Below are 27,757 nucleotides of genomic sequence, written 5' to 3' on the forward strand. Positions count from 1 at the left end.
CATCAGCAGGAGAGGTGGCACCAGGTAGCTCCCACCCCACCTTCCCTGCCCCAAAGTCTGGAAGCTGGGGCCCTACCCGTTTGGATCCCCTTGAAAGAACCCAGCCCAGAACCTGCCGTAGTCACCCTCTCTTTAGTGGCATTTGGTCACTGGTCCCTGGGAGTTCAAGAAGGGAGGTCCCAGAGGACCCACACGCCCCCACCCAGACCTTGGGCATCCACAGTTACAGAGGCGAGTCCCCCACTCCAGTACCTGAGTTTCTTCAGAACAACAGATTCAGAGAGAACTGCCCACCCAACCTCTAGCGGTTCCCTCACAGCCAGCCTCCTGTCATCACGCCTCCAACCACAGGGGACTGAGAAAGGTGAAGAGGCTGCTGTCCAGTTCTTTCCCACCTACCCATGGGTTAGAAGGCAGGAAGGACATACAGCTGCTCTAACCACTTGTACCCCTCTTGGAATTGGGATCAACAGAGAGGGAAAGGGACCCTGGAGAAGTCCCCATCTCTGCCTCTTCCCGGAGGACCTCGGCCAAGGGGCCAAGTGTCTGCTAGATTGAAGGACTATGTCCTGCCCTCTCTGAGCTGGGTTAGGAACCAAGACCCCCTGTCCAGGCTTATCTGACTGAGATCAAACCTTTAGGGCCTGAGACCAGGGTTGGGAGAAATTGAGAGGAGCCCTGGTGGGTGAGGCCCTCTGGGGTGTGGCTCCCACTTGCCTCTCTCGCCCGGCCCACACTGCCCCCATCACACTGGACTTCCAGGTTTCCACCCCTGAATTTGTTTGCATCCCTCTGCCATCCTCTAGCCCGGCTGACTCCTCATCCTCCACATGGCGGGTGAAGATTCCCTCCTCCGGGCAGTGGTCCATGCCTTGTGCCTCTAAATGGTTTCACGCCCTCCCCTGTGCCCGCCTCCACTTCCTTTCTTAGCCTGTCACTGAATGTATCACCCTACCCGTTGGACTCCTCCACTGGACTGTGAGTTGCCTGAGCGCAGGGACCAAGGCTTGGTTTATGTTTGTGCTCCCAAAGCCCATGTTCCCGGAACACATCATTTGGGGGAGGGGGGCAGCGACAAGATCACGCTTGGCAGTCAGTCTGGTCCCAGGGCTCCCTCTGGTGGCAGAGGCAGGCCTTGCATCTGAACGCCAGAACGGGAAGGAGTGAAGAAGCAAGCCCACCTGAGCCTTAGGCAAGTCAGAAGGCAGGTGAATAAAACCTCACTCCTGCCACCCCCCCCCACCCCAAATATCAAGGTGCAGCGTCAAGGATACCTGGGAGCATAGTATAAAATAGTTTATGTTACAACAAAAAACCCTATAAAAACATGTCATCCCAGGGAGAGCCTCCAGGGCTGGGGGGTGGCAGGGAGGCTTCAAAGCACATGGATAGTCCAGATCTGGGACGCCCTGTCCTTGGCCAGCTCCCACAGCACTGCGTGGTCCCGGTCGTAGCCCCGGCCACCTGCGGGGGATGGGGTAAGAGACGGGGAGATGGTCACAAAGAGCTAGGGACTCCACTGCCCTCAAGGGCCTTCTCCCACACACATGCCCAACTTACCTTTCACATCTAGGATCCGACCTTCAAACATCTGACTGCAGATGTGGCCCAACTCACTGATGCTCCATGTCTGGCGGGGCAGGCGGCTCTCAGCCCACAGCACCACCTTGGAGCCTGTGCTGGGGGGGCCAATCACCTGCAGGCTCATAGTGGGGGCCACCTGAGGCCCCCAGGAGGTCGTCAGGCACCGGCCCTGCCCCAGGGACTCTGCCAAACCTAAGACACCTTTGATACACCCAGCTTTGAATTTCTGGCTCTCGTGGACTGTGACTCTGGGCAAATTTCTTGATCTTTCTGAGCTGTTTTCCTGGGGGGATGGTTGTTGAAATAGTTCTGGTTCAATGTGAGAAACCATCAAAGAGCTGGGAAAATATGAACTCCTCCAGGAAGGCTTCCATGACTGACTCTTGAAGCACAGGCTTTAGCAGCAAACTTCCACATACTTACTGGCTATGTGACTTTCAGCCAGTTACTAAACTCTGTGCTCTGGTTTCCTCACCTATAAAACGGTAAGTATAATAGGACCTGCCCTCTAGTGCCCTCTAGGGATTGCATGCGATGTTCACGTGAAGACATCATGATGTTCACAGGAAGACATCTGCATGGTGTTCCCTCCACCGCCACTTTCTCAGGAAGGGCTCCCCTTGTCAGAGATACTGGTATTCCCTATTTTCCTTTTTTCATTTATTTTTCCTCTATTGCACTTTTCAGCACCTAGGGCTCATTGAAGCCATTTCTTTCTCTCCCCACTAGGAAGCAAGCTTCAGGAGGGCTGAACACATGGCGGGTGTTCAGGAAAGATTTGTGCAGTGAATCTATAATTTCCTTTTGGCCATGCCTCATGACTTGTGGGATCTGATTTCCCAACCAGGTTCAAGCCTGGGTGCCTGGCAGTAAAAGCCCCAAGTCCTAATCACTGGACCACCAGAGAATTCCCGAATCTATCATTAATAATAGGACCCAGATCTGTCACAGGTTATCAGAGCTGGGAGGTCCCTTAGAAGCCTCTGGTCCCGCCCCTTTGTTTTGCAGATGAGAGACAGACCCAGAGAAGAGCCTGAACTGCCCAAGGGTCCACAGCCTGCCTTCTCCAACTCCCCAGGGTCCTGGTGTCTGTATCTCTCTGCCTCTCTGGCCCAAGACTGGCTCCTGTTCCCGACTGAGCACAGGCTGGGACTCCTGAAGGTGGGCTTGTGAGGGTCTGGGGGCCCTGGTGTCACTGTCCCAGCCCCTAAACCCATACCTGGTTCTTCAGTAGCCCATCCTCGTAGAACCAGATGTTGCTGCCTCCGGCTTGGGGCTCAGAGACCACCACGCGGCCCGCCTTCATGTCTTCCACGTGGTCTGGCACAGTCAGGAATCCCCCCAGTGCCGCATTCCAGAGGCGAAAATAAGCCCGGCGCTGGTGAGTTGGGGGAGTCTAGAGTCAGGGCTCTCTGGGCAGGGATGCTCCCCCTTGGGCCCCCAGTGCCCTCAACTCTGGACCCTCTAGTAACCCGAGCTCCCAGGCTCTCCCTCCTGCCCCAAACCGACCTGGACCCTGCTTCTAAGTCACTCCTTCTTTCTCACACATATGCCGAGGGCACACTCACAGCACATACCCACACAGTTGTACATCTGTAGAGATGCACACAGACGCACTGGCAGCTACACCCCAGATCCACATGGCCACACAGGAGGAAGGCAGACATAGACACAGGGACACATGCCAGCAGGTACACTCTTTGCTCCCCCTGCTGACTTCACAGCAGGCACTCAGGTTTGCTAAAAGTCTGGAGAGGAACCACAGCGGGGCGGACACTGGCTTGGCCGCAAATCACCCAGGGGTCTTGGGTGGAGGTGACAGTAATAACGGTAATCACAGCCAGTGTCTGTTGACATTCCACACTGTTCTGAGGGCTTTACAGCGTTATTCAATTCTCAAAACAGCTCGATCATACATATCACCCCCATTTTATAGATGAGGAAAACTGAGGGCCATGGAGGTAAACCACTCGCAAAGATGGTAGAGCAAATCCTTGTCTACTTGTCTGGGCCTTTATTTCTCCATCTGTACAATGTGAGGGTTGGAGATAATCTCCAAGATTTCTTCTAGCAATGATGTTCTACAAGGGACCGTACAGGTATCCTCACACGAAGACACATGCTTTCAACAGTGTCACAAGTACAGCCACACACAGTCACAAACACACTCTCACAGATGTACAGGTTTGCCACAGACTGCCGCCAGAGGACACACGCATACAAACGCCATCATGAACACAGAAATGCCCTCAGACGGGTGCACACACACACACACACGCACACGCCCTGTGGCCAGGCCTCCACACACATGCCTTCATTGCACATAATTGAAACACAGGTCCAGACGTGCACTCACAGACACACAGAAACATAGGTACAGACACGGCGTGGCAAAGTGAGGCGTGCTCGCTAATGGGTGGTACATGAGATAATTTTCAGGCTTATGTGGATAAGCCTTCTTGTTTAAAAAGTAATGGTAATGTGTTTATCAGTGTCTATTAAGGAAAAATCATACACACACACATCAAACCCACGATCTTATGGACATTATTCCTTAGGATAAGGATAACGTTAAAAAAGAAAAAAGTGAGTTGATTTAGAGGAAAATATTAAAGACGTAACGGTTCAAGAGGAATCATAGTAGGACAAAAATTATGACCAAAGTACATAAACACTGAATTTGGGAAATGTGGGACACGCGCAGACAGACAGACACACAGCCAGACGGGCTGACCCAGATGTGCTCAACCCGCCATGATACCCACCTGCTTGATGGGGTAGAGGGAGCCCACCCGCTGGGTCCCGCTGTATGTCAGCCAGTTGGTGATCTCACAGCTGCCCACCAGCCACTGGCGGCCCCGGAAGTCGCTGTGCTCGCATAGCACCCAGCTGGACCCAGTGAGCGCCAGAGACACAGGGAAGAAGACAGACAGACAGGAAGGAGAGGAGGCAGGGCCGTCAGGACGATCTCCAGCTCCCCTTCTCTCAAGCCGGGACTCCTTTGCCTGGGGTTCGGGCCCCAAGAGCGGGTGGAGAGGGAGGCGGGAAAGGAGCCCTGGGGTTTGCAGGGCAGAGTAGGGTCCTGGAGAGGCCCCCCAGGCTGGGGTCCAAGTCCTGAGGGCCAGTGAGTCTTCCCAGCCTGCACTCCTTCCCCGCTCCCTCCTGGCTTAGACAGGAGTGGAAGGAAAGTGGGGGAAGACCTGGAGACGCCCGATCCCCCCTCCCTCACTAGTAGCCCCACACCTCCCCTTGACACACTCACACGCCCCCCTTGATCCGCACAGACAGCACATGATTGTTGAAGCCCTCGGCCTGCAGGCTCCGCACCTCCCCGCTGAGCTCAATCTCCTTGCCCTCGAAGCACTCCAGTCCATACAGGAAAATGGATGGCTCGGCAAAGTGCTGCAGGCCGGGGGCCACAAAGAAAGGGTGAGGCCATAACAGCCCCACCCTCAGCACCCCCCTCCCCCTAGTTCCAGATGCGTGACTCCTAGGGCAGTGTTTCAGGCTCTCTTCCTCCTGAGCTGCACCCCACAGGGCCCCTGACTCCCGGACACTGCTGGGGGTGCCCACATTGTCAGATGCAGCCTGATCTGGATGGGCACCCCCCGCCTTAATACTGCCTCCCTGGTAAATGGCACTTCTAAGAAGAGTAAGAATAAGAATCCTGGTCATTATAACATCAGTTCACGAGTATTCAGGGCTGACCAACTCACCAGATTCTGTGCTAAGAGCTTTTCTTGATCTCATCAGAACTTAACAGCCCTAGATGTAGGTGCCATGATTATCCCCACTTAGAGGGAAACTGAGGCTGGAAGGAGGAAACCGCTTGCTCAAGGCCCTTACAGCCAGGCTCCAGAACCAGGTATGTTTTCCGAGCCCAGCATGGAGTTGTAAAGAGCATGGACTCCAGAGCCAGGCTGCCTTGGGAGAACCTGGCCGACCACCAGCTGTGTGGCCTGCAGCAAGCTGCACGACCTCTCTGTGCCTCAGTTTTCACATGGGAAAAAGGGAGATAATAATTGTACGGCTCCTAGGATTGCGGTGAGGATGGGATGTCCTGGAGCACGGGAAGCCTTTTAGCCCCGCCTGGAGCGTGGTAAAGTCAGGGCCAGCCGTTCTGCTTGTGCTGCTCCCGCTGGTCTCCGGTCTGCCACCAAGTCCTACAGACCCCAGGTCCTTAACAGGGCCAGTGTTGTTTCTCTCCACTTGTCCCTGGTCTAGGACATCATTATTTGTCCTGGTTCTCTGTCGCAGCACCCCACTGCCTTCCCCCGCCCACCCCTCTCTGCCCATGCAGCAGAGCCATCTTCCTGTTTCACTCTTCCCTGCCCAGAACCACCACCTCAGTGGTCACCCCTGCCCCCAGCCCACCCCAAGCGCCAGCCCCTCCTGGCCCTGGCCCACCCTGGTTTTAGGACACACCACTCTGCGCTGTAATCTTTCTGGGTTCCTTGAAGGCAGGGCTGTGTCTGATTTATTTCAGGGTCCCCAGGATCTATCTCAGCAGGGACTCAATAAATCCCTGGTAGGCTGACCTGGCTTTGAAGCACTGGGGTCAAGAGGCCCTGGGGTCGTTCTGAGGAAGGCTGGATTTAAGCCCGACAGCTCACTCAGCAGTGGGAAGAGGCAGGCTCACCTCTGCCTCAGGGGTGCCTGGAACTGGACAGGGGCACTCACCAGGGGCACCTTCCGGAGAGAGCCCAGGACTGTGGAGGCCAGGCAGCCCATGGCTGTAAGAGTAGGGAACTCGCCCTCAGACAGAATGTACTGCTCACCCTCAAAATTCTTCTCATCAAACAGGATCCAGCTGGGGAAGGAAGGGGAAGAATAGGGGGACATGAGTAGGTATTTGAGCCTACCCTGTCCTTGGCCTGCACGGCCCCCCTGAGATACAGCAGACTGAATGCAACCTTGATGGGGATCCCCCAGGCCAGGGGAGGCCAAGGATGACCAGGCACTGCAGCAGCACGAACTGAAGTCAGACTTAAGAAAGAATTGAATGGACTCACACTGCCCTTCAGGAGAAATCTGGCAGTCACGCCAAACGCCATGCACAATTACTCAGCAAGCCTATTTCTCAGAATCTGTTCCAAGGACACCCTTCGCGAAACAACACATACACAAGGCTAGTGATTACACATTGTTTGCAGTGGCAGAGTGGCAGCAGCCAAATGTCCATCATTTGGGGATTGGTTGAATAAAGCACGAATCTGGAGTATAACACAGCAGTCAACAAGGATGAGGAAGAGCTTTCAAAGGGATATAAAGTGACCTTCAAACAGTCTAAAAAAACAAGATGCATAACAGTCTTGATAATATGTTTCCTGTTTAAAAAATTGAGATAAAATTCACATACCATAAAATTCACTTTTTTAAAGTACACAATTCAGTAGTCTTTAGTATATTTATTAGGTTGCAATATGCTTCCTATTGTGAAAGAAAATGGAGAAGGAGGAAAACAAAATATATTTGGTTTCTACAGGTATATGCAAATTTATATATGGTGTATATTTGCTTATATGTTAAAAAAAAACAACGAATGAATGAAAAAACATTTTAAAAAATGAGGGTGGGAGAGGAAAAAGTAGTGTGAACAAAGCTGTAACTTGTTTTTTAAGTCTTAACTTTGGAACTCTTATGGACTGAATGTGTATCTCCCCGGAATTCATAGGCTGAAGCCCTCACCTCCAATGTGATGGCCTTTGGGAGGTAATTAGGTTTAGATGAGGTCATAAAGGTGGAGCCCTTATCATGGGATTAGTGCTTTATAAGAAAAGAAAGAGGGGAATTCCCTGGCAGTCCAATGGTTAGGACTCCAAGCTTTCATTGCCAAGGGCCTGGGTTCAACCTTGATTGGGAAACTAAGAGCCCACCAGAGGAAGAGATCCCTGGGGACACAGCAAGAAGGCAGCCATCTGCCAGCCAAGAAGAGAGCCCTCACCAGGGGACCAAATCAACCAACACCATGATCTTGGGGTTCCCAGCCTCCAGATCTGTGAGAAAACAAATTCCTGTTGTTAAACCACCCAGGGTACTGTGTTACTAGCTCAAGCTAAGATAGGAACACAATCAATATTTTCAGTAACTAAAAACTAGGATTAAATAAAAATGAGAAGTATTCCTAAAATTAAAATAAACAATGTAAATGAACCTAATTATATATCAGGTTGGTGGCATAACCACACAGAAAAAAGTAAACAACACAATATTTTGAACATAACATACCTAATGGGATGTAGATGAAAATACTGAGGACAAAAAGAACAACAGAGAAACCTCAAACAGCATTCACTGGGTTTTACTGTTAGAAGCAGTATTATCAGTAGTAGTATCAGTATTAGAATTTTGAAACACGTAGCATGCAAATTTTGGTCTTGAAAGAGCATTATCCATTAAAAGCAACCAGGATTCATTGGGAAGTGACTCCAGGTTAGAGGCAAAAACTATATACAAAATGATCCAGGAACATTTTATTGTACCAGAAAAACAGGAAGTTATTTAAAAAACAAACAAACAAACAAACAACTATTGGGGTCATATCAAAAGTACCCAGGAAAGGGACTTCCCTGATGGTTCAGTGATTAAGAATCTACCTTCCAATGCAAGAGACTCGGGTTAAAGCCCTGGTGAGGGAACTAAAATCCCTCATGCTTTGGGGCAGCCCACCTGCCACAATTAGAAAGAAACCCTGGCGGTGCAACAAAGACCCGATGCAGTAAAAAATAAACGTATAAATTTTTTAAAAGTACCCAGGAAGCAATCTGGAGGGGCTTCCATTTGCCAAAGGTGAAGTAATTTGAGTACACAAAAGAGTAGTGACTCCAGAGGACTGGAGCCTTTCATATACATAAAAACCCATGAGTCCATAACAATACTTAAAAAAAAAATCTTCATCGGTCAGCTTTGGTGGTTGCTAGGGCACTGATTCAAAAATTATTCTGAAAATTGATAAAAAGAAAGGGGCAAACACTGACTCTTGGGAAAGGATCAAACTGCCTTTTTTGCAGAAAGTATTTCAGGTAAATAAATAGTTAAAAAGGGAACGTTCTTCTTTATAGAAGTATTCCAGCTAGTATATGTAGAATGAATAATAAAACTTAGAAAATCATTTTGTAACCTCTAAAGGAATAGAGTCCAGGCAATTATCATCAATGGATACTGCTGCTGCTGCTGCTAAGTCGCTTCAGTTGTGTCTGACTCTGTGTGACCCCAGAGACGGCAGCCCATCAGGCTCCCCCGTCCCTGGGATTCTCTAGGCAAGAATACTGGAGTGGGTTGCCATTTCCTTCTCCAATGCATGAAAGTGAAAAGTGACAGTGAAGGCACTCAGTCGTGTCCCACTCTTCGCGACCCCATGGACTGCAGCCTACCAGGCCCCTCTGTCCATGGGATTTTCCAGGCAAGAGTAATGGAGTGGGGTGCCATTGCCTTCTCTGGGACTGGGTATTAGGTAATAATAAATTACTGCTCATTTTATTATATGTGATAATAACTTGATGCCGTGTGTCCTTTCTTGTTAGAGATATATATTGAATTATTTACCTGTGAAATTTTATGTTGGGTTGGAGATTTAAAATATTCTACCGAAAAAAAAAAAAAAGGCAGAGAGGTGAATAAAACAAAACTGAAGTTCTTTATACTGTCTACAATGTTTACATTTGCTATTAAAACTTTATTTTGCTTTGTTTCTTTTAAGATTGAATGATTCTCGGGTCAGAAGAGCTAATCCCAAGGAAGCCAAAGGAAGGAAGTCATTTGAAAGAAAGACCTTCTAACTACAGCCTCGATTTCCAAGCTGAGCTAAGTGCTTCAGGGCAGGTGCCCACAGGCCCACGTCTCCCCTTTCCCACGTCCTCACCTGCCGCCGTGGACTCGGCAAGACTGGGGCTGGAAGGAGGTGGGCAGAGAGCTCTGGTCATCTTCAAAAGAGATGTGGTCACCCAGGAAGTCGGGGCCGGAGAAAAGCTGAATCTGGCAGCAGAGACGGGAAGAGATGAGAGTGAAGGAGGGTGATGGAGTTGGGGGGAGAGAATGGGGAAGAGAGGAAGAGATTTTAAATGAGGGTGAGACAGAGGCCCCCCACCACCTCCTTACCTTTGAGATAAAGTGCAGATTGTGCTCCCCGACCTGAAGAAAGGGACCAAAGTTTTGAGATTCAAGAAGAGTACTAGCCCCTAGCCTCAACGCCTCCAGTGTCAATATTCCTGATCCTTTCCGCAGTTCGGGCTTAGTCCGGGGTCTGTGTTGACTCTGCCCACTTTCAGGAGACCCCGCCCCCAGGAGCTCCAGGCCTGCTCCTTCTAGTCCCGCCTCCACTGAAGTGGGCACAGCCCAGACCCCAGACCCCTCCCACCAAGAGGCCCGGCTCCTGCAGCCGCCACGCACCTGCAGGACCGGCTGCAGCGAGGCGAGGGCGCTGTTGCCCGAGCCCCAGTCGTCGCAGTTGCGGTACACGCCCTTCTCCAGCACGTACTGCTCCCCGGAGAAGCCCACCTCCTGATATGCCACCCACCTGCAGGAAGGGCGGGGTGCGGGTCAGTGGGGCGGAGCCGACGTCTCTGCTGGAGCCGCCCCCGGCCCGCCCAGCTCCCCGGAGGCCCCTAGTCACTCACACGCCGCTGAGAACGTGGATGGCCTGCGTTCTGGGGCCGTGTCCCGCCAGCTCCACGTCTGGCAGTGCCTCGCTCACCTCCACGCCCGGCCCCTCGAAGTCCATGGCCTCAAACAGCACCACGGCCGGGTCCCCGAAGTCCTGGGCCCGAGTGACAGTCAGATTGCTCCCGGCTCACGGACGGACAGAAGGAAACCCCTGGGAGTATCCAGACCCCTAGGACGCATCCCACTAAAGGACTTTGGGGTGAGGTGATCAGGTGGGCTGGGGAAGGGCAGCAGGAGGGAGAGAGGCTAGACTCCAGGAAGACTTCCTCTACTCTGGAGAACAAGGAGAGTAGGCACAAATTCTCTCAACAGAGGGTACCAGCTGAATGTCCCAATTGCTCTTGCTTACCGTTCGGATGACCCGCAGGGAGGTTAACACCTCGTTATAGCCTCCCCAACGTGACCAATCAGTGTATTCTCCCTCTTCCAGCAGATACTGGTGACCCCGGAAACCCTCCTTCTCGTAGCCCACCCAGCTGAGCAGGGGGAGACAGACAAACAGGGAGTCACAGGAAGCCCTCGGGATTGTGAAATAGCTGCCCCCACCCCCAGGCAGCCCAGGTCACTCCCCACCCTGGAGGGTAGAGGCCAGTGGGGAGGATGAGGTAGAAGGAAGGGTCCTGAGTCCTCACCAGCCCCCGAGAACTCGCAGGGACCCCACAGACGCCAAGCTGGGGCTCTGGCTATCCTCTGGCTGCTGCAGGTTGTAGATGTCTCTGTTCACTTCCCAGCTCCGGCCCTGAAACCCTGGGGCCTCATACACCACAGCCTGTGGGGGAAGGGGTGGTGTGGGGTTGGACCAAACCCACCCAGCCATCCCTGGATGACTCTCGCCAGCATCAGCCCAGAGCTAAGCCCTCCCAGTCCCTCACTTGAGCCCCATGCCCTCACCTGACTCCTTTCTCTTCTCTGACCTGTGACCTGGTCCTTCCACATCAAAAGTGGGTTCCCAGTGAATCAGTCAGGTTCCACCATCACCACCACCACCTGCCCCAAGACCCAGCCTCTGGCCCCAGCACCCTCCTCTCCATCTTCTAGTCCAGGCCATGATGCATACACACGCATACACACCCCCTACCCAAAGGCCCTGTTTGACCCTGAAGCCTAGGCTCTTACCTTGGGCTCCCCTGGCCTCTCCACACTTGGGCAGCCCTGCAGAGAAGACAGAGTGAGACCCCAGCCCAGAGGCGGGGAGAGACAGACTGGGGCTGGTGACCTTGGGTTGACTTGTTCCTGAGACCCTTAAAAATGGCCAATCCCATGTCCTCCCCCCTTCCCTTAGAATCAAATCCTCCCTCTCCTCGAATCCTATTCCCAGTAGGAGTTCCCAGGCCCTGCCTCTTCTGCCAGACTGCAGGGCAAGGCTACTGGGCCCACCTACCCCTTACCAATCTCATGGGCTTCAGGGAGCCCACGCTGGGGTCTGATGCTCCCCAGGCCTCTGAGGTGGGATACTCTCCAGGCTCCAGAATACAGGGAGTATCTTCAAAGAAGGGTTTGGGGTATAGAAGCCACCTGGAGGAAGGCAGAGAAGTAGCTGCACCCTAGACTCCCAGGAATACAGAGTAGTGGATGGGGTGGAAGGTGCAGAGGGAAGGATTGAGTTTTGGGGGAGAGGCCCTGATCAAGGGAACTCTGGAGAACATTTCAGGCCCCCATCATCTCCTGTGGCAGCCAGTCCATTGATCTCTCTTCTGACCTGACCCTAATTGCACACAGAGGCTGAGAGTTCTTTCTAGCACCCATACCTGCTTAAAATTCCCCATTAGCCTCATGATACAGCCCAGCTGCACAAAGAGGCCTTCCTCCTGGGCCTCCCATCTCCCCAGTTGTGCTGCTTTCTCTGGCCAGACTGAACTTTCAAAGCTTAGATCTCTCACCTCTGGGCCTTTGTAGGTTCCAGTATACTCTCCCCCCGCCCCCCATTCATTCAATTAACAGATATTCAGGGCCATCTACCCCATGCCAGGTCCTGCTTCAGGCATCAGGGACACAGTAGTGAACAAAACGTATGAAGTCCCTGCCTTCACGGAGCCAGTTCATCCCAGCTGAGGAGTCTCCTCCTCCAGGAAGGCTTCTCTGACCTGGGCTGGTTTGGCGCTGTTCTTTGCTCCTGCAGCCCCATGCTCCTCCATCCTGGAATTCCGGATTGCTACTGTGTGCTTCCTTCCTGGCCCCACCAGTAGGCTGAGCACATCTCGCAGGCAGGAACCATGTCCTGTCACCTCTGTGTCCCCAGCACCCAGCAGAGTGAGTGTTAAATGAAGGGCTTCCAGAAAGCCCAGACTCACAGTCCTGCAGAAACAGTGGCAGATGCCACTTGCAGGGGCCTCTCCAGGCCCTGGGGGTCCTCCAAGGCCTCAGTCAGCTTCACTTGCTCCCCTTTGAGGCCCTCCTCAGAGTACAGACTGATCTCTGGGGTAATGTAATCCTGCAGAAGGAGAGGGGTGGGAAAATGAAGTGTAAAACAGCACCTTGGACCTCCCTGGAAGAGGGAGTCATAATGGCCCCAATGACCACGATGGTGTGGTCACTCAGCTAGAGCTAGACATCCTGGAGTGTGAAGTCGAGTGGACCTTAGGAAGTATTACCATGAACAAAGCTAGTGGAGCCGATGGAATGCCAGCTGAACTATTTCAAATCCTAAAAGATGATGCTGTTAAAGTGCTGCACTCAATATGCCAGCAAATTTGGAAAACTCAGAAGTGGCCACAGGACTGAAAAAGGTTAGTTTTCATTCCAATCCCAAAGAAGGACAATGCCAAAGAATGTTCAAATTACTGTACAATTGCACTCACTTTCGCATGCTAGCAAGATTATGCTCAAAATCCTTCAAGCTAGGCTTCAGCAATATGTGAACCAAGAACTTCCAGATGTACAAGCTGTATTTAGAAAAGGCAGAGGAACAATAGATCAAATTGCCAACATTCGTTGGTCATAGAGAAAGCAAGGAAATTCCAGGAAAGCATCTACTTCTGCTTCATTGACTATGCTAAAACCTTTGTGTGAATCACAACAAACTTTGGAAAATTCTTGAAGAGATGGGACCAGACCACCTGCCTTCTGAGAAATCTGTATGCAGGTCAAGAAGCAACAGTTAGAACCAGACAGGGAACAACTAACTGACTCAAAATTGGGAAAGGAGTGTGACAAGGCTGTGTATTGTCATCCTGCTTGTTTAACTTAAATGCAGAGTACATCATGCAAAATGCCAGGCTGGATGAATCACAGGCTGGAATCAAGATTGCTGGGAGAAATATCAATAACCTCATCTATGCAGATGATACCACTCTAATGGCAGAAAGTGAAGAGGAACTAAAGAGCCTCTTATAAGGGTGAAAGAGGAGAGTGAAAAAGCTGGCTTAAAACTCAACATTCAGAAAACTAAGATCATGGCATCCAGTCCCATCACTTCATGGCAAATAGAGGGGGAAAAGTGGAAGTAGTGACAGACTTTATTTTCTTGGGCTCCCAAATCACTGCGAATGGTGACTGCAGCCGTGAAATTGAAAGACGTTTGCTCCTTGGAAGGAAAGCTATGACAAACCTAGACAGTGTATTAAAAAGTAGAGATATCACTTTGCTTGACAAAAGTCCATAGAGTCAAAGCTATGGTTTTTCCAGAGTCACGTATGGATGTGAGAATTGGACAATAAAGGAGACTGAGTGCCAAAGAATTGATGCTTTTGAATTGTGGTGCTGGAGAAGACTCTTGAGAGTCCCTTGGACGGCAAGGAAATCCAACCACTCATTCCTAAAGGAAATAAACCCTGAATATTCATTGGAGGACTAATGCTGAAGCTGAAGCTCCAATACTCTGGCCACCTGATGTGAAGAGCCAACTCATTGGAAAAGACCCTGATGCTGGGAAGGTTGAGGGCAGGAGGAGAAGGGACAACAGAGGATGAGATTGTTGGATGACATCACCAACTCGATGGACATGAGTTTGAGCAAACTGTGAGAGATAGTGAAAGACAGGGAAGCCTGGCATGCTGCAGTCCATGGGGTCACAAAGAGTCGGACATGACTTAGCAACTGAACAACAACAGCCAGTGGTTAAGATTCCGTTGCCAATTCAGGGGAGCATGGGTTCAATACCTGGTCAGGAAACTAAGATCCCATATGCCGTGTGGCATAGTCAAAAGATAAAAACAAAAACAAAACCACCCATCACCCTTCAGAGACTACCCCCGTCCACACCTGCCTCCCTAAGTCTGTTCAGCTGGGGCTGCCAGGGCTTCTCCCCAGAAGCCAGAAACAACTGGGGTGTTCTCTGCAATGTCAGCCAGGTAAGCCTGAGTCCAAAGCCCTCGCTGGTCCCTCGCTGGCCCTTTGGGACCTAAGACCAAAGTTCTCAGCAGGAGCCTGCCAAGTACCATGCCCTTTGCCCTGCCTCTGGGAGCCTCATTTCCAGCCTGGTGGAGAGATGGGCAGGATGGACAGCCATTTCCGGAGATCTGAATTTGATCCTTCTTCATATATAATTCCAATTCTATACCAATTTCTACCCCTTCCTAAACTGGAAGGACTGATGCTGAAGCTGAAACTCCACTACTTTGGCCACCTGATGCAAAGAACTGACTCAATGGAAAAGACCCTGATGCTGGGAAAGATTGAAGGCAGGAGGAGAAGGGGATGACAGAGGATGAGATGGTTGGATGGCATCACCGACTCAATAGACATGAGTTTGAGTAAACTCTGGGAGTTGGTGATGGACAGGGAGGCCTGGCATGCTGCAGTCCATGGGGTCACAAAGAGTCAGACACAACTGAGTGACTGAACTGAACTGAAACTGGCCTCCACCTGCACTGCATCTCAGGAAGCTACAGGTCCTTTCCTCATTTCTGGGTGCTTCTTCTTCATCAGGATCATTTTTATTCACTCACTTCTTCATCAAATGTTTATGAAACAGGGACTTCTCTGGTCATCCAGTGGCTAAGATGCTGAGCTCCCAATACAGGGGGCCCAGGTTTGATCCCTGGTCAGAGAACTAGACCCCAGATGCTGCAACTAAGACCCAGCATAGCTGAATAAGTAAATAAATAAGTATTTTTTAAATGTTTATGAAACATCTACTGAGTGTAAGACATATGCTAAGGTCCTGTCCTACCTCTTCTCATTCGGTCTTCCCAGCGGGAAGTGTTAACGGCATTCACAGACTAGGAAAGTCAGACCCAGTGAGGTTAAGTGGGCTGCCTGAGGGCACCCAGCCTGTAAGTGGCAGGGGCCAAGAACAGAGCAGTGCAGTTTTTGTTCACTGTTGCAACCCAGCACGTCCCAGTGCCTGGAGCACACTAGGCACCGAATCAATGCTGACTGAATAAAAGGAACCCAAGTCCACCGGACTTCAAAGCCCTTGGCTCTCTTTTGTACCTCATTACCTCCCACATGAAGATGAATTTATGGTGAGAAGCTCACAATAAATTGTCTACAAACACCTGTGTGTTTCTGGAGAGGCTTTGAAAATTCTTGTCCCCTCTTTTGCATGGCCAGGCCACTGCCCTAGTTAACATAAGATTCTCTTCCTCTCTTACCAGGAGTATTGCAACAGCTCTGGACTCAAGGGTTATTTTGTCCTTCCATTAAAAAAGAAGAAGAAGAAGAAAAAAATCCCAAAACGTCTGTTAGGCCCTGATTTTAGATTTCTGCTTTCTCTTCTGGGTCTCTCTGGTGTCCAAGATGGTTTTGTCAGCTTAATTTTAGTGATTTGTAAATTTGTGTTCTGACCATGGTACTTCCCCACCTTAGCGATATGAAACTGTAATACTGACTGTGCCCTTTCCGACCACGTCCTGTTGTTTAGTCCCTTTGGTCGTGTCCGACTCTTTACGACCCCATGGACTATAGCTGGCCATGTTCCTGTCCATGGGATTTCCCAGGCAAGAACACTGGAGTGGGTTGCGACTTCCTTCTCTAAGGGATCTTCCTGACCCAGGGACCAAACCCCTGTCTCCTGCATTGGCAGGCAGATTCTTTAGCACTGAGCTACCAGGGAAACATCTGTGTGTGCGTGCATCTATATGCGGCACCTCAACTCTGGCTGTGGGCCTGAACACCTGGGCCCTGGGTGGGTGGTGAGTGCCCACAGCCACCCCCACCCATTTCTGTTGCTCTAACTCCATCCTTCCCCAAGCTCCAGCTGGAGCTAGTGCAAGCCAGGCTGAGCATCCCCCAGAATCCCTTTCTTCTCCAATTGGCTCCACGGTCAGGACTCTATACAGGTATAAACCCTCTTCAGGCTCCAATCCTGTGATCTCTCCCAGAAATCCCAGCTCTAGGTGTCTCTGTCTTCCTCCTCAAGGCCTGGGACTTAGGGTAGATGAGGCAACATCTGGTCCCCCACACCCAGCCACTCACCCGGACAACCCTCCTCAGGGAGCCGATGCCTTGGGTACTCCATGCTGATCCTGGGGCTCCAAGTTCCGTATCTCCTTGAGGCAGGACCAGCTTCTGGCCCTGGAATCCTGGCTGTTCGTGCAGCACCCAGCTGTGGGCACAGAGACCTAGGGTCATTGAATGGAGTTGGGTGGGGAGGATGTCCCTGCAAGGCAGGGTCTCTGGGTAGTTATGGCGGTGGGGGGGGCTTCTGCCCTCAGTGGGCACTTCTCACTGTCCTCACATCCCCAAGGTTCACACGCCAGAGCCCACCGGGAGCTCCGCACTCACCAGCCTCGGACCACCCGTATGGAGGCCACACGGGCCCAGCCGGAAGCATCATCAGCATCTTCCCAGACCTCCCTGCGGCTGCCTTGGCAGCCAGGCTCTGAGAAGAGGATAATCTGCAAGAAGGCCCAGAGGGGTCCTTAGGGCCCGTCCCCGGAACCTCCGCCTCCTGCTCTCTCACCCATTTGCCCCCCAATCCCAGCGCCCCCTACCTTTCCAGGTCTCGTGTTCAGCTTGCCCTGGGTCTTCAGTGCTGGGCTCTGGAATGGAGAGCCGTGATACGTCTTTATGGGGTTGCCTCCTTATTGCCACTCTCAACCTGCAGCTCCGTGAATCCCATATCCTCCCTGCAGACCTCCACCCCGCAAAGAGCTGGCCCACAGAGAATGCTACACTTGCTCCCAGCCCCTGGGGGCTTCATCACTCTGTCCCCGGACTGCCCCCTTCCCCAGCTTCTGAGATTTTATCAAGCCCTTCGGAATCCGCAGTGCAAACAGCTTGCTGCTTGGATTGGGAGACTGCGTCCCAGGATCCCGGTCCTCACAGGATCCAAACCCTGGCCTAGATGAGGCCAGGCCCTCCTCCGTTGCCCGCCCAAGGCCTCACTCACCCACCCCTCCGGGGGCCGGGCACGTGCCGGCTTTTCTGGAGGTGGCCTTTCACTGTAGAGCAGGGGCAGCTGTCCTGGACCCTTCTTGAGCCCCGGTGCCCTGTGGGGCTGCAGAGCGGATAGTTTTGTGCCCAGTGGTTCCGAGGTGGGGGCCTCCTTCAGGGCAGGCACCAGACCCCCAAAGAGGAGGCTGCCTCCAAGACGGGAAGTGGGCCGGCTGCCTGCCTGCCACTCTGGCCCAGGTTCTGGGTGGGGGCCCTTGGCACCTGCTACATGCTTCTTCATCATCTCCAGAGGAGAGCAAGAGACCTGGGTGGGCCGGGCAGGGGAGGGGTCCCTGGGGGGGCCTAGCCTGGCTCTCTCCTGCCTGCGCTGGAGCTTTTCATCGTCGCTCAGGTAGGGGTTCTCTGGCTCTTCTTCCTCCTCCTCCTGTGCCTTCTCCTCCTTCTTTATTTCCAGGGCGGGCACCTCCTGGGGGCTGGGTCCCAGCACACATGGCCCAGGCTGGTCCTCCTCGATGGCAGGCAGGGTGGCGTACATGGCCAGGTAGGAGGAGCGGGGGGCTCGAGGTAGCCGGTGAGTGCGCAGGATCTCAGGAGGCTCCATGCTCCGCAGGGTATCCAGGAAAATCTCCAGGTCAGCAGTCAGGGCCACCTCCTCCTCCTCCCTCGATGGCTCCAGGAATGTCTTGTCCTTGGTGGCTTCAGGGACAAGCTGGGACTCCTGGCTGGTCTCTGCTCCCATCATCACCGGGGCTGGGGGACCTCCTGGACCAGAGGATACCTTGCCCACTGAGGAGGAGGGGGCGATGAGAGTGGCTGGGGCCTGGACAGCTACTTTCTGGGTGGAAGATGGGACATTAGAAGCATCAGGGTCCTGGACAACTTCTTTTTGGGTGGGAGATGAGACGATGCTTTCTTCAGACCCCTGGACAACCTTTTCCTGTTTGGGGGATGGGACGGCAGGAATTGTCAGGCCTTGAGCAGCCTCTTCCTTGGGGAGGGGAGGGACCGGGCTGCCTGCTGTACTCCAGACGACCTCTTTCTGGCTGATCAGGCTGACTTCTGGGCCCTGGGCAACGTTGGTTGGTTTGGGGCCTGAGGCAGCAGGAGCACTCAAACCCTGCACTACCTCTTTTTGGTTGGGAGATGAGTCAGCAGGAACTCCAGGGCCCTGTACTATCTCTTTCTGGGTAAGGGAGACAACAGGGACTTTTTCAGAGTCCTGAACAACCTTATTCTTTGGGGAGGATGGAGCAGAAAGACCTCCCGGGCTGGTGATGGCCTTCCATCTCATAGAGGATGGAGCAAGAGATTGTCCAGGGACTATCACAACCTCAGTCTTCACCATAGGAAGGACGGTGGCCGCAGGGGGATCTGAAAGCCCTTCTCTTTTGATGGAGGGCAGGGCCTGGGGTCCCCGGGGCTTGAGAGTGAGCTGGGCCCGAGCCTGAGTAGGTGCTTCAGGTTGCTCTGGGGGTTGAACTAGGTCCAGGGAGAGGGTTCGGGTCTGGAGTCTGGGAGAGGAAGGTACTGGGGTGTGGCCCTGAGAGGTCTGGAGAGGGGACTGGGTGGGGCTGGCGGGTCTCTGCACCCTTGGGACCTCATGGACCCCGGCACCCAGGGTTCTGTCCTGTTCCTGGTCTGGGTGGGCTGCAGGGACCTCCTGGCTCGGAGTGGGGTGAGCTTCCTCCAGGAAGCCCGCAGGGCCCGGGGCAGATCTGTCCTTCGGCTCTGCTGTCCTCGTCTCAGGCAGCTGCCTCAGGGCTGACCCTTCTGTGCTGCCCAGATCTGGACTCCTTGGCACAGCAGCCAGGGGCCTGGGAAGCCGGCTGGTGGGGGCGGTCCGCTCAGTGGGCACAAGGCTACTTAGCAGCTCCAGGGCCTGACTGCGACTGGGGGAGCCCTCGGCCCGCGGGTTCACCACCACTGCCCGCACCGCGCGGGCAGCATTGCGGCCCCTTGGCAGGGCCTCGCCCACGAGCGCGGGCCCCACGGAGTTGATCACGGTGCTGTTCACCCGGCGGTCCACGTGCCCTCCCACCATCACGGTGGTCCGCACAGTGCGTGTCACCCTCCGCTCCTCCAGGCTCCTGGAGCTCCCGCTGGTGAAACTCACACCCGGGTGGGGGCTTGGCTCCCGGGGCCCGTGCGCTGGCACCGACAACTCAGTCCTGGCCATGACTCCCGCGCTGGGCGGCTCGGTCCTGGGGGGCTGGGGGCTGCCGTCACCCTGCTCCGCAGCCTCCTTCAGTCTTCCCACTGGCCTTTTCTCCTTGAGGGGTAATGTGTACTTCTTGGAAAAGATGGGCCCGTGGCTCTGGAAGCTCTTGGAGCCAGCCCCGTCCCGGGGGCCCTGGTGGTTCACGGTCTCTTCCTCCCGGACAGCAAAGCCATTGACTTCCTCTCGACGATGGCTGGACTCAGACGTCTCCTCGGACGGGGCTTCCGACTGGGTCCCTGACACCAGGGACACCTTGTGGAAACGGTGTTTGACCTCGTCCTGGGCAGGGGGCCGCTGCCGCCATGTCAGCGTGGTGCTCACCACTCGGGCCTTGGCCTCAGCCGGAGGCCCGCTGGCCTCCTCCATGTTGGGCCCCGGCAAGGCGTCCTGAGGTGTCCTTGGCTCGCTGTGGTCCAGCTCACTGCAGAGGGTGCTGGAAAGAAAAAAGATGGCGTCAGGGGAGTGGTCAGGGTGGCTCCCTGCAGTGTAGAATAACTATCTCTGCAGAGGTCAGGCTGAGTAACCTCAGGTCGGTCATTTGAATTTCAGGGCCTTTGTTTCTTCATCAGTAAAACGGGCACGATGCCCTCAGAGCTCCCACCCCTCTCCCTACTTTCAGGCGTTCTCCTATGCCACAGCCCTTCAAGGGGTGAAGCTGAGGCCTAAGCCTAGAAGGAGAGAGAGGAAGAAAAGAGACAGGCATGTGGATCCGACTCACTGGTCTGTGGACAGGGCTGTGACTGCCCAAGGAGCCCTGGGGCTAGTCCTCTAGGAGCTAAAAACTAGAAAACCGGAAAGCTGAAAACTAGACAAGCAATGTTCTGACCCTGTTTCCAATCGTGATGAAGGAAGGTGAGGAAAGACAGCTTTGGCCTCAAGCAAAGCTGGGTTCCCCCTATCACTGTCACTCATCAGCAAGATGACCTTGAGCAGCCACTTTTCCCCAGCAAGTTTCAGGGCCCCTGGCCAGAAAACTGGAATAACAAGAGTATGCACTTCACAGGGTTATTGTCAGAATCCAGTATGAGAGAAAGAATAAAAACTCACTTTATAAACTAAAATGCTGGCTCCTAAGTTTCCCCATAAAGAATAAATTATTCACTATGGCAAACAGTATGGAGTTTTCTTAAAAAACTAAAAAGTGAGGTACCATATCATCCAGCAATCCCACTCTTGGATAGATATCCAGAAAAGATGCAAACTCTAATTCAAAAAGATACATACACTTAAATGTTCATAGCAGCATTCTTTATAATAGTCGAGACATGGAAGCAACTAAAGTGTCCATCAATAGATGACTGGTCTAAGAAAATGTGGTGTATAAACACAGTGGACTATTATTCAGCCATAAAAAAGAATGAGATATTGCCATTTGCAAAAATAGGGATGGACCTAGGGAGTACCATGGGGTCGCGAAGGGTCGGACACGACTGAGCGACTTCACTTTCCCTTTTCACTTTCATGCACTGGAGAAGGAAATGGCAACCCACTCCAGTGTTCTTGCCTGGAGAATCCCAGGGATGGGGGAGCCTGGTGGGCTGCCATCTCTGGGGTCGCACAGAGTCGGACACGACTGAAGCGACTTAGCAGCAGCAGCAGCATACTTAGTGAAGTAAATCAGAGAAAGACAAACATAATATGATATCACTTACATGTAGAAACTAAACAATGATACAAATGAATCTATGCATGGGAATTCCCTAGTGGTCCAGCGGTTAGGACTTGGCGCTCGCGCTGCGGAGGGTGCAGGTTCAATCCCCGGTCAGAACTAAGATCCCGCAAGCCACACAACACAGCCCCAAAAAATCTATGGGCAAAATAGAAACAGCCTCCCAGACACTGAAAACAAGCTTGTGGTTACCACAGGGGAGGGGGAGGCATAAACTAGGAGTATGAGATTAGCAGATACAAACCACTGTTTATAAAACAGATAAGCAGCAAGGATCTACTAGATTGCACAGGGATCTATATTCAATATCTTGTAATAACCTATAATGGAAGATAATACATAGTTGATCACTTTGCTATATATTAGTACTTGACACTAACACAACATCGTAAATCAAGTATACTTCAACTTTTTAAGACAGAATAAATTATTTATAAATTATGAACACACATTCCCCTTCTGCAGATGTGGGCGGGGGAAAAGACTCAGAGAGGTTAGGAAATTTGCCCAGAGTCACACAGTAGCAGAGACAAGGGTTGAATCTAACCCTAAGTGGTGAACCACCACATCAAACTCCCTAATGTATCTGGTAAACTAAGACTCTGTGTTTTGGGGGGTTTACTTTTAAAGGAGGCACAGCAGTCCTGGAGGGGGCCAGGCAGTCCCCACTCTGACTTCCAGGCTACTCTAGTAGGGCAATCCTATTCTCAGGCCTCAAGAATGCAAGAGATCAGCCTCAGTACCGGCGTGTCTCCAGCTCCCCCTCTGTGTGAGGCAGCCCCCAGACCATCACAGGGGCCCTTAAGGCCGGAAATGGACCCATGCCCCCAACTGCCCTCCCCCTTTCTCCAGTTCCCTCCCTCCTGAGAGGCTGATGGAACCCGGAACTTTGACCCTGTCTTGTGGCCCCAGAAGTGACTCAGGTTTTATGAGGGACAGAGCTGAATGGGGCTGAGGCCCAGGGAAGCCTGACCTGACTCGGGGACCACTGGTGCCTGTGACAGCATGTGGCCTGGTCCAGGATGGGCTCTGAGTGGCCCCAGGAAAGTCTTGTGTATGAGGGAGGGGAGGGGCTGGGAGGGATGCCCAATTCTTTCCCCAGGCCAGAATTCGTGACAGCCACACTCAGACACCTGAGGGTCTGGACTGTAGCCCTTCCCTAAGGCCCACCCCTCTCCTCTGTCTTCACTAAGGAGCTGTTTTTCTTCCAACAGAATCTCTGTCCTCCTGGCTGGTACTAATGATAACAACTACCATTCGCTGAGATTCACCGTCCGTGATGGCACTGACAGGAGCGGGCAAAGACTGGGTTCTAAGTCATGTATTCATTCCTTCACTCATTCATTCACTGTTCATCGTGTTAGGTGATGTGCTAGGTTCTGGTTGCATGCGTGCGTGCTCAGTCATTTCAGTCGTGTTCCACTCTTTGTGGGACCCTGTGGACTGCAGCCCACCAGGCTCCTCTGTCTATGGAATTATCCGGGCAAGAGTACTGGAGTGAGTTGCCGTTTCCTCCTCCAGGGGATCTTTCTGACCCAGGGATGAAACCCGCGCCTCTGCATCTCCTGAATTGCAGGTGGATTCTTTACCGTTGAGCCCCTGGGGAAGCCCCAGGTTCTGGTTAGATTCATCCAAAGCCAATTTCTCTTGAAAGTGGTATTCCGGGAGTTCAGGGGTCAAAGAATTAGACATAAAAACAGGAACCACATTCAGAAGGCCTCCATAGGCTTTGGCAAAGCCACAGGAGAGCCTCAGAGGAGGAAGCCTTTGGTAATCATATCAGATATATCTGTGACCTCCCAATAATCAGAACTCTATGCCTCTCTGAACCCAGCCCCCAGACAACACCCCTGATAGTCATTCTACAAGCATGTGGTCATTTGTTTCTGCCTGCATACCTCTAGGCACAGGGAGGTTGCAATTTAACAGCTGACCTGTCCCATCCCTGAATAGTCATGATGGCTAGAATGTTCTTCACACTATGCAGAAATCTGCCTGCCTATAGATCCCCTGACCCTGTTTTGTCCTTCCTCTGAAGACACACCTCAAAACCCCAGGAGGCCTCTCCTAGGCCAGCAGAAATGCCCATTTCCGGAGCCCTCTCTTCCTCAAGGCCCTGGACCAGCCGGGTCACCTGTGACTTCCAGATCAGCTGTGTGGGGCTGGGAAAGGGAGGGGCTGCAGGGGGTGGGGGGAGTGTGGGAAAGAACCTTGTCTAACTCAACAAGGCCTGCATTCTCCCCACTTACCTGTGAGTCACCCCCAAACTAGGCCAAACCAGCCCACAGGCCCACAAGCACATGCTGCGTCACACACAGGCACACACCAACACACAGGGCACAGAATCACACAGGCACACACACACACAGACACTTACCCCCGGCATGCACAGTCAGAACCACAGAGTCAGACACAGGTCCGCAGGGACACAGCAGACACACAGGTCACACAGACGCAGGAACCCACAGGCACAACGACACGTGCACACACATTCACGGCACACACACACTTAGTCAGGTCACAGTCTCCAGCCCTTCTCCCCTTGAAATCAACCCTCACTGGGACAGACACGCACACCCGGATACACACACGTCTTACATATTCGGCCCCGATGGCGTCGTGCCTCCCCCCCCCATATTTGCCAGTCCTGGCCCAGGGAACCCTGCCCCAGAAAGGGAGCACAGAGAAGAAATGACACCCCTGGAGCTCCACTTCCTTCCCCTCTGAGCCCTTGCCTCCTTCGAATCTGTCATTATCCACCCGTGCCCAGAATAGTCAGGGAGTGGCAGACGGAGTCCCCCAGCCAAACCTGCTGCTCCTTCCTTTCCCCTCGCCAAGGCCTGCCTCCTTCACCCACCCTCTCTCTCTCTGTCCCCTTCTCCCACCCCCAACCCTTCAGGGTCTGCTTTAGACCCTGCATTAGCTCATCTGTTTTGAACTGACTCTTCTAGGATCATTGTAAGCTTTCTCAAGGTAGAGTTCTGCCTACCATGATGGAAAATTGATGTTGGTTAAAAAGAAAGAAATAGTTGTTCAGTGAAGAGAAAAGAAAAAAAAAAATAGGAGGAGGGTGCATAATCAGGGATTCTTATTCAACCTTCCCCACTGAGCAGGTCTCTGAGCCAGCCTGGGTCGCACACGTCCCTCTTCTTTGTCACAGGATCATTATCCTGACTCCAGACCAGAGGCTTGGGCATCCTTGGTGTTGCCTCCGCTGCCACAGTGCTTCCAAATCTGGGTCCCCGCACAGACGGTAGTAGACTTCATCCCCACGTGGTCACAAAGAAATCACAGGTCACAGAAAGCTCTGTACAGCAACCACGCTCAGCACCTCCCCGCCCCCCGTCATCTGCACAGGGCCCCTGAGGCCTCCGTGAGAGGCAGGAGAGAGAGGTGCTTGGAACACAGATCCAGGTGTGCATGCTCAGTTGCTTCAGTCGTGTCTGTCTCTTTATAACCCCATAGACTGTAGCCCACCAGTCTCTGCTGTCCATGGGATTTCCCAGGCAAGAACCCTAGAGTGGTTGCCATTCCCTTCTCCAGGGGATCTTCCCAACCCAAGGATCGAACCCAAGTCTCCTGCATTGCAGGCGGAGTTTTTTAACCACTAGCCACTGGGGAAGCCCTAGAACACAGGTTCTTGCCCCTTCACTTTCTGGTTGACTTAGAGCAGGTGATGAAACCTGTCTGAACCTTAGTTTCCCGTCTGTCACTGGGGTGAGAGGGTGGAGAACAGGATTAGTCCTACTTCATGGGGCTGCTGTGAGGATTAAATAGAATTACGCTCAGAAAAGGAGCCATAGGTGACAACCACCACCATCATTAGTAGGAGCTTCTCAGAACGCTGTCTGAGGCCTGGTCTGCCCTTCCAAGTGGTTTTAGAGAGGTCTCAAGTTCACCCTGTTGTCAGTGAGTTTTACAGGACCCATCCTCCTTTCTCTGAGCCCACTAGGCAGATTCAGGAGAGTCATTTCAACACAAATTAAAAACTGAGGCTTGAAAAAAAAAAAAAAAAAGGCTTAGCAATGTTATGTGGCAGCCTGGATGGGAGGGGAGTCTGGGGAGAATGGATACATGTATATGTATGGCTGAGTCCCTTTGCTGTCCACCTGAAATTATTACAACGTTGTTAATTGGCTATACTGTGATACAAAATAAAAAGGTTAAAAAAAAAACCCAGGGCTTGGGAACCTCAGCGCCTGCTCACCAACACAGGGCCAGGTGGGGTAATTATTGCTGCGACTGAAGCGTTATTAATAAGCATCCGGGCTGTTTTGGTTGCCCCACTCTCTAGAGTTCAAAGTATCTTCCTGTAACCTCCTCCTCCTCCTTCATCTCCAGTGACCAAATCAACTTGACGACTCAAGGCCCAGAGAAGTTAAGCAACTCACCCCAGGACATCCAGCACCGCCTGAGAGTTCTCGTCTCAGGCTGAGAAAGTGGTCTCCAGAACAGAACGAGGGGCTGGGGAAGGTGTTGCTGAGGATAAGGTGACCCTCCCCATCCTCTCTGCGACAGGATATCCCCCTCCCCAGGTGGATGGAGGAGGAGAGCAGAACTGGGTCCCCAGAGGTAGCCTGCGGGCATGCACGAGGTTGGGGGGCAAGCAACAGAGGGCAGAGATGGGAAAGGGAAGGGATGGCAGAGTCAGCCTATGCCCGGGAGAACCGAATGAATGGTTTAGAGAAGTCCGGAGAGAGATAGAGACCCAGGAAGGGGCAGCCAGGTCAGTTTCCTCCTCCCCTACCGCCCCACGTGGGGGGTGAAATCTACTTACCGTCTGTGCGGGGACCCAGGCGTCCGGCCGGCCCGGAGCTCCTGCTGCTGGGCCGTGCTCCCCTGATGTGGTGGGGCTCGGAGCTGGGGTTCCTGAGGCGGGTCAGCTAGGCACCCTGTGATGGGGCGGGGCCCCTGAGGAGGCTCCTGCCAGCCCCTGGATTCCTCAGGGCCGCAGGGGTGGGGAGCTGGTTGGGCCGGTTTGGGCTCTTCAGTCTCCTCCCCAGGTGCTTGCTCACGCCCCTGCAGGCTGACAGTGATGCGGTAGTAGCGGGTCCTCCTGGCAGAGGGACGCTCACGTAGGGTCTGGGCTGGCTCTGGCAGGGTTGGCTCTGGCAGGGCTGGCCCTGAGGTGGTAGGCTCGCCCTTTGCCCCCTCTGCCCTGGGGCAGGACGCTGGGTGGGGCAGCACGTCTTCCAGGTTGCTGGGTGCCTTGGGCCACAGAGGAAACCCCCGGGCTGAGTGTGGGGGTTGCTGGCAGGTGTGGCCCGGAGGTTCTTGTTCCAAACATCCAGGCGCCGGCGGTGGGCCTGAGGGACCCCTGGCTCCAGCAGGCTCTCCTGAGGTCACCGCTGGTGCCAGGCTCTCCGGCCCCATGGAGGCATGGTTGGCCAGGTCAGAGGCACTGCCTACAGCAGGCCTATGGAGGCGCCCCAGAGGCTCCACCGGCCCCCCTGAGCTGTGTCGTCGCTTCCAAAGCCAGGAGCCAAGGCTCCCTGCCCGAAGGTCCAACTCTGAGCGGCTCTGGGCTTGGGCCTGAGGGAAAGCAGAAGCAGAGACCCAGTGACAGGCTCTCTGGCCTGCCCCCTGGGTACCCTGCGACAGCCCTGGCTGCCCTCCTTGGCACAGGAGAAGCTGAACAGAGCTCTGACACCAAGCGGAGCTGCCCTCCGGAGAGGCTGCCAGGGCCACAAGAGCTGGACAAAGAGGAAGAACTCGGGGAAGTTCCTTGGCATTTATCGCACCCCTTCCCACTCTACATACGAGGAAAGGGAGGCTGAGAGATACGCCGACATGACCAAAGTCGCACAGTGAGGGTTCCTGACTCTCAGGCCGACTGCTGGTTTCCCAGGAGTCCACTGGCTTCTCGCCTTTGCTACCAGCTGCCCTGGGGATTAGGGCCTGTGTGGGCATGCCTGCCACAACGCCCCTGGCTTCTGCCCACTCCAGGCTTCCAGAGCCTGCAGCCGCCTCTACAATACCCTCCCAGGCTGAGTGTTCCAAACACACCTGAAGGAGGTATCGGGTGTAGAGATGTTCTTGGGACAAGAGGAAGCCAGGGAAGAGGGTTCCCCTAAAAGTGGGACAACCCTGACTTCTGTCTGCTGTCTTCCCCTGGGGCCCAGCCTAGCTGTGGGGGTGAAGGGAGAGGGTTCAGGACCACAGACCCAAATAGACACTGCCCCCCAAATGCCAGTCTTCAGGGATGGATTTGTGTCCTTGGCAACAGAGGAGCCAAATCTGGGGTCAAATTTCTCCTTAGCAGGGGCCCTTAGTCCCAAATACCTTATTTTACGCATCTGTGAAATAGATGCAGCCTCTCACTCCCCAGGGGCTGAAAATCTCAAGAA

General features: G+C 53.3%; 1 protein-coding gene across 2 annotated transcripts; it reads right to left on the bottom strand.

Moving 5' to 3' along the window:
• Positions 1-1,325: 1,325 nt before the first annotated feature.
• Positions 1,326-26,314, bottom strand: CRYBG2 (crystallin beta-gamma domain containing 2). Of its 2 annotated transcripts, none has more exons than XM_070379356.1 (20): positions 26,188-26,314; positions 17,519-20,162; positions 17,121-17,168; positions 16,912-17,024; positions 16,603-16,732; positions 12,537-12,676; positions 11,634-11,760; positions 11,362-11,397; positions 10,878-11,014; positions 10,595-10,721; positions 10,200-10,339; positions 9,973-10,099; positions 9,682-9,714; positions 9,446-9,558; positions 6,265-6,394; positions 4,847-4,986; positions 4,350-4,473; positions 2,804-2,962; positions 1,561-1,720; positions 1,326-1,464 (listed from the first exon to the last, which is right to left on the bottom strand). In XM_070379356.1, exons 2-20 carry the CDS (start codon positions 20,105-20,107, stop codon positions 1,376-1,378), a joined length of 4,662 nt encoding a protein of 1,553 aa, XP_070235457.1. In that variant the 5' UTR covers positions 20,108-20,162; positions 26,188-26,314; the 3' UTR covers positions 1,326-1,375. The 2 variants fall into 2 exon arrangements, with proteins under 2 accessions (XP_070235457.1, XP_070235452.1); XM_070379351.1 differs by having other exon boundaries at positions 17,519-20,174; positions 26,188-26,299.
• Positions 26,315-27,757: the final 1,443 nt, after the last annotated feature.

This window comes from Bos mutus, chromosome 2 (assembly GCF_027580195.1).
Source record: "Bos mutus isolate GX-2022 chromosome 2, NWIPB_WYAK_1.1, whole genome shotgun sequence".
Taxonomy (NCBI): Eukaryota; Metazoa; Chordata; class Mammalia; order Artiodactyla; family Bovidae; genus Bos; species Bos mutus.